This window comes from Hyalella azteca, unplaced genomic scaffold (assembly GCF_000764305.2).
Source record: "Hyalella azteca isolate HAZT.00-mixed unplaced genomic scaffold, Hazt_2.0.2 contig2554, whole genome shotgun sequence".
Taxonomy (NCBI): domain Eukaryota; kingdom Metazoa; phylum Arthropoda; class Malacostraca; order Amphipoda; family Hyalellidae; genus Hyalella; species Hyalella azteca.
The window spans coordinates 227,439-233,301 of record NW_025932824.1 but is presented as its reverse complement, the minus strand read 5'-3'; the positions used below and the strand labels follow the sequence as shown (position 1 = coordinate 233,301).

Genomic DNA, 5,863 nt, shown 5'->3' with positions numbered 1-5,863 from the left:
TTTATTGGGTTTTTTAAAAAATTTCCAGGCCTTTTGTTTGTAATGATCAAGTTTCAGTTAAGTATTTAGTTAACCAGTACTGTATTACATATACCGTACCATACTTGGGGGCGGGGCTTATGGGCACAACCAATCACAGCTTGTAAGCATCCCCATCAGCCAATCACAGCTTGAAAGCAGATAATATTACAATTCCATTATCAATCAAAGCTGGAAAGCTGAAAGTGGCTAAAATAACAAACCAATCACAAATGGAATTCTGGAAAGGGATAGGATATGTAAATAATAGACAAAGTATAAAGTTCCTGGCCTTTCCAAGCTTTCAGGTCCTGCTTTCCAATATGCTATGTGTACTGGTTAATTTATTATCCCTCTAGAATTCCTAAATTCTATTAATTCCAAAATTCTATTATCCCTCTAGAATTCCAGAAAATTTCAGTCATGGCTCGCCAAGTTGGCAAGCCATGACTGAATTTTTGGAGCCATGGTTTCATGGATTTGCCAGCTGTGATTCCATTTCTTTGAGCTGTGATTTAATTTCTTTGAGCTGTGAATTCCATATCTCAGCCATTAAAAGCCATTTACAAGCTGGCAGTAGTGAACTTTTTACTAAGTCCCATGCAGGTGATGATGTTACCCCTAATCTCTAGTTTTACCCTAAAAACAGTCAATACTAACATTTGTTTTCACTTAAGAGTTAAGTGGCAACTGCTTAAGTGAAAATGCAGTCTGACCGCTCTGACGTGACCACAACTATGCGATCTTTAAGGAAACATTTTAGATTGACTTATTATTATGTTGTGCAGGATATTTTGGCTGGATTTTCAAAGTACCGTAAAATGGGTAACTTAGACCACTTTTTTTTTATAAATGATGCCATTTTTTTACTAGCTAAATTAAACTTAAATTGAAACATGCAAAATACAGGTCTATACTTGATTGCGGAAGTTGAAAATTTTATGAAATGACATGTTTGCGAAGATTTTTAATCAAACAAAAATTTATGACATTCGAGCCGCGAGATTTCATACCTACTGAAATTATATGATATTAGAGCCGCGATATTTCAGACAAAAATAGGACTTTTCCAGACTAGATTAGAGCCATGAAATTTCATACCTACAGAAATTATATGATATTAGAGCCAAAAAATTTCAGAAAAAAAGGACTTTTTCAGCCTTGATGACTGATCCACAATATACTTGGCTGGTTTTCTTATAGGACTCAAAATTGAACTTGAGGAAGAGTCTACACTCTACAAAACTCTCTGCTTTGCAAGTTTGCAACTAAGGAGTACACAGACAGAGAGTGAGGCAAAATTTAAAAATTTTTGGCAACATATCAGCATCAAAATCAGACCTAAGAAGATTTTGCCAACACATTTCTTGTTGAATGACTATTTGCATGCATTTTTGGCAAGAAATCTTGAAGATTTATGCAGCTAAGGCAACAATTCCTCAACAATAGAGATCTTCAAACCCTGTAATACCAATCATGGCAGCAATTGCCAAAACCTAGAGTCTGCACAGGAAGCTGCAACTTGAAAGTTGAAAGCAAAAGATAGAAACATTCTATACGGCTATGCCAGTGTGCCTGTCACATATTACTGAATCCTGACTTAGGCTGACTCTGGCAAGCCAATAATGTTAAAATAATGAAGATTTACCATTCAAATTCATTTTTCACAAATTACAAGGTCAGTAACTAACATACCAAACGTATGAATAAAGTCAAAGGCAGAGATTAATCATATTTATATTCATGATATTGTACCTACATTTGGTGGCTTTGTTGATGTTTACCGAGTACCGACTGTACATAATCATTTAAATAATTTAAATTAGCGTATTACTTCAATTCTTTCTCAACTTACTTGATCACGCACCGATCCTTCGGCCATGATGCTAATGATTGTTGTATTTTTCTTAAAGATTATCAAACGCGTTGCATCGGATACGAAGAGTAAAGACTTCTATGCTCCTGCCGGATCGGCGAATCGTGCTTGTTGTGTCCGCACTAAAGTATTCTATCTGAATGATACTCGAACACTTATAAGGTCATCAGCGACTTTGGGTGAGGTATTCTTCACTTTGTCATAAGGTTTACGTGACTGAAAGGAACCTCCAAGTGGTACGCCAATAAAAAAAATCCTGGCCTTCAAAACTACCTAGTTTATTATTCACATTTTGGTGGATTAGTAAAATGACACATAAACGTATCTTTGGTTTTTATTTACTTCTAATTCGTTATTCATAATTGATTTTTTGCGATTCTTAATTTCTCCGTTATTGTTTAGGATAAAAATATTTACTTCAGCAAGAATTCTGTCTAAATTAACATGGAAATTTTATTTTAAAAAATTAAGGACTTGTGAAATGTGCACAGCAAATTAATTATCAATCACCGTGTAGGCGAGAAACGTTGCACAAGGCATTTGACGAACCTGCAGATGACACGCGCCTGTTCAGCTTTCAGAAAAATATTCAGCAAATGAAATTTTGAGGTCAATAAGTCCATCTTAGAATCATATAAATCTTTTAATTATATTTTATTGCGAAAGCGTTTTCATAAAGTTATTCTTCGCTCATCCCGGCTTTCAACGTTAAATAAAAAACCAAGGCTTGATTTTTGAAGACAAGGCTTGAACACTTCAGATGCCTCAACCTAATATTACGCCAAGCAAGTTCATTTAGCTTTAAGAAAACTGTCATAGAATTATCGGTATCATGCTTTAACAGACAGTGTTGCTGCTCATCGTGGTACATTCACTCGAAATTGTTCCAGTCGTCGGACATAAAACGCTTGCTCAACTGTAAAAATAATGTAATATACCAAATCTACCGTTATTTTTGGAAAGTAAAGACATGGAAAGGCAGAGAAAGACAAATGAACCACTCAAAGAACCGAAAATTTTATACTTATATTCATGACCCTCGGTAGAGTCGATTAAAAGTTTTTCTAAAGGTACGTGAAATATGTCGAAATATAACGCTCGGTCAAAGTACTAGGGAAAATTTGTAAAGCAATATTTGCTTCAAGTAAAACACTATGAGCCCCAGTTAATTGCATTGTCATAAGGGAATACAATGAAGGTTTCACGAAGACAACACCAAAATAAAAATTTTAACATGTACAGACGTGTCGGTTCGAAGCTTGAGAATCGTGCGATTTTTAAATTTGGAAAGAAATACTTGAGTCAAATCGGTCCTGCACCATGTAAATAATAAAACGAATTAAAGACGAGGTACACCACAAATTTTTCCTACCACGGATTTCAACTACAATCGATACCCTCACCAATCAAATATGCACTAGGATGCAAGAGAATTATAGCACCACCATTCGTTCAATAACAGAACTAAAAAAAATCTAAAGGAGAGATTAATAGAAGAGTTTGAAGTATCGACGATTCATTTGTCAATAAACTATTAAAGCTATTGTGTCCACAGGGACGAGAAGCAACTCCGTCTGAAAGTCAGGCCAAAGAAAATGCAACCAGAAGCATATTACAGCTGACCTTACGAGTTAACTTCAGCCGCGTGGCGATCACAAAATCAAGCATAATAATCCAAAGGTTATAAAATGTAGATGTTGATATAATTCATGAAAAAGGTGTGGCGTTGTTGAGATACAAGGGTGAACGAAAATAGTTTTAATATAAAAGAAATAATCAATAAAATTTACTACATAACGTAATATACTGACTCATAAATCAAGCTGAAAAATGCATATACCTATATGACTAAACTTCCTACGTATGTTTCTTAGTAACACATCTACAAAAGTTCGGTAAACACTGGACCACTCTGATTATTTTGTGACAAATATATAAATGTTATAATCAAACCGAGTTACAGCAAAATATAAAATATCCGTCTCCACTGCACATTCCTTCAGCATTTCAAATAACTCAGGAACACCAGGACGTCTGTTCATGCTCCTTTGAACAAGACGGAAGGCACACCAACTTAGGACGTCATCTGAGGCAGTCCAAATTCGTCGACAGGCAGACCATCCTTGACGGTGTCGGCACCAGGCTCCTTGGAGGGAGCGTTAGGCGCGTTGATGGCCTCGTCCAGGAATGTATTGTCGTTGTCCATGAGCATCTCGTCGCCCAGGGCGTCCAGCTCGGCCTGTAGGTCATCCTCGTCGATCTCAGGCGTGCCGTAACTGCGGCCCAGAGCTTCCTGTACTTCGTCCGCCTGCTCCAGCATGTCCGCCATGTCGTCCTTGAAGTACAGAATATGTCATTTAATATTTCATTACTCAAAAGGAAAGGCATTTATTATTGTTTAATGCATAATAATTACATTATCTATAAATATGCTGAGTGAAAAATTATTATGCATAAATAATAGTAGATTTTGACGGACAGCATTAAAATTGAATGGCCTTTGATGCATTCTGCCAAGAAATTGATAAAAAATTCGAAACATCTCTTCACATCATTGTATTTCAATCAATGACATTGAGATAATTGTTAGCAAATACAGTAAATTAAAAAAAATGAAAACAGGGGTTAACTTTAAAGCCAGTAAAAACAGTTGGTGAAAAAAATGTTCTATCATTAGAATAGTAGGAAGATTTGAAATTAGTAAACATTGTTGGCACAAAATGGTGCACAAAAATCTATCACAGGTTGCTTTACTACTGCTTTTAACCTAAATTCACACTCAGTCATCATGAAGACCCCCCCCAAAAAAAAAAATACAGAAATGGCAGAACTGATTCAAGAAAACTTTTAAATTCCAAGAATAAATAGCAGGAGTAAAATAAATTCATTTTGAAAATGAACATAAGCTACCTATAGTACTGAAAGCAAACGCATAACTTACTTGTAGGTCTTCAATTTCATCAATATTGATCTTCTTAAATTCTCTTTTCATGTCTTTCACTCCAAGTTTCATGGCAGCAACTGTTGTTTTAGTGTCTTTAAGTGACTGTGTGGCGTAATTTGTCTGTTCCATGTTGAAACTCTGCTGCCGAAGATTGTCTGATTGTTGCTCATACATTTTTTTCTGCTTTAAAACTCGAAGTGCCTTCTGCTTGACAGCATTTTTAGCTGGACCTTCTCGCATCTAGAAATAGAACAAAGAAAAAACTAAACCAACCTTTTGTAATATTTTATTTATCATATTTATAAATAAAAATGGGACAAAATTTTTTTGTGAGTCTACTTTTATGATTATTTTATGGAAAGATGAAAATATTTCATGAGGTCTTAAATGTGACTGAATTTTTTGTAATAGCGTATAATCATGTTAAATAGTTTTAATTTATCCTCTCAAAACTTCTCAGGTACAAACCTTTTTCATTTGATCTTTATATTTAATGAGCTCTGCATCAAGGCGAGCAATTTTTTTATCAATGGAGTCAGCCCTGCCATCCACTCCAGCAATGCAGTCATTGAGACTGGGGGGAGGTTCTTTACTTTTCCCCTTTCCAAATAAACGATTCATTATAAGCTTTCACTCTGAAAAAAAAAATAAAATTAAACATTTTGGTTTCAATGATAATTCAAGTTAGCCAAATACACTTTTCTTAATGCCTATCTCACCTGATGGTTTACTTTCCAACTCTATACCTACAAGGTCTCTCCAATGTTACTAAACACAAAGAAAACTTTTGAGACCAACTATTTTCAAGAAAATAAAACTGCGTAAGACCATACAGTCAATTGAATCAAGTTATAATCCATCATTGACAAGCAACATGATCAGGTTAAGTACATATCTATCAAGCAATTGGGACTTAATCCTTTTATCTATCATTTTTTAATCCTTTTATCTACATCACTGTCCCAGCCATAGCCACTGGTTACAAACTTCACTTTCAGTGATGTCGCAGGACTCTGCTACATAGG

General features: G+C 35.2%; 1 protein-coding gene across 1 annotated transcript; it reads right to left on the bottom strand.

The window, feature by feature from the left end:
* Positions 1-2,521: 2,521 nt before the first annotated feature.
* Positions 2,522-5,509, bottom strand: LOC108678174 (charged multivesicular body protein 5). Its single transcript, XM_018166531.2, has 3 exons — positions 5,307-5,509; positions 4,836-5,078; positions 2,522-4,229 (listed from the first exon to the last, which is right to left on the bottom strand). Exons 1-3 carry the CDS (start codon positions 5,457-5,459, stop codon positions 3,969-3,971), a joined length of 657 nt encoding a protein of 218 aa, XP_018022020.1. The 5' UTR covers positions 5,460-5,509; the 3' UTR covers positions 2,522-3,968.
* Between the last annotated feature and the right edge of the window lie 354 nt (positions 5,510-5,863).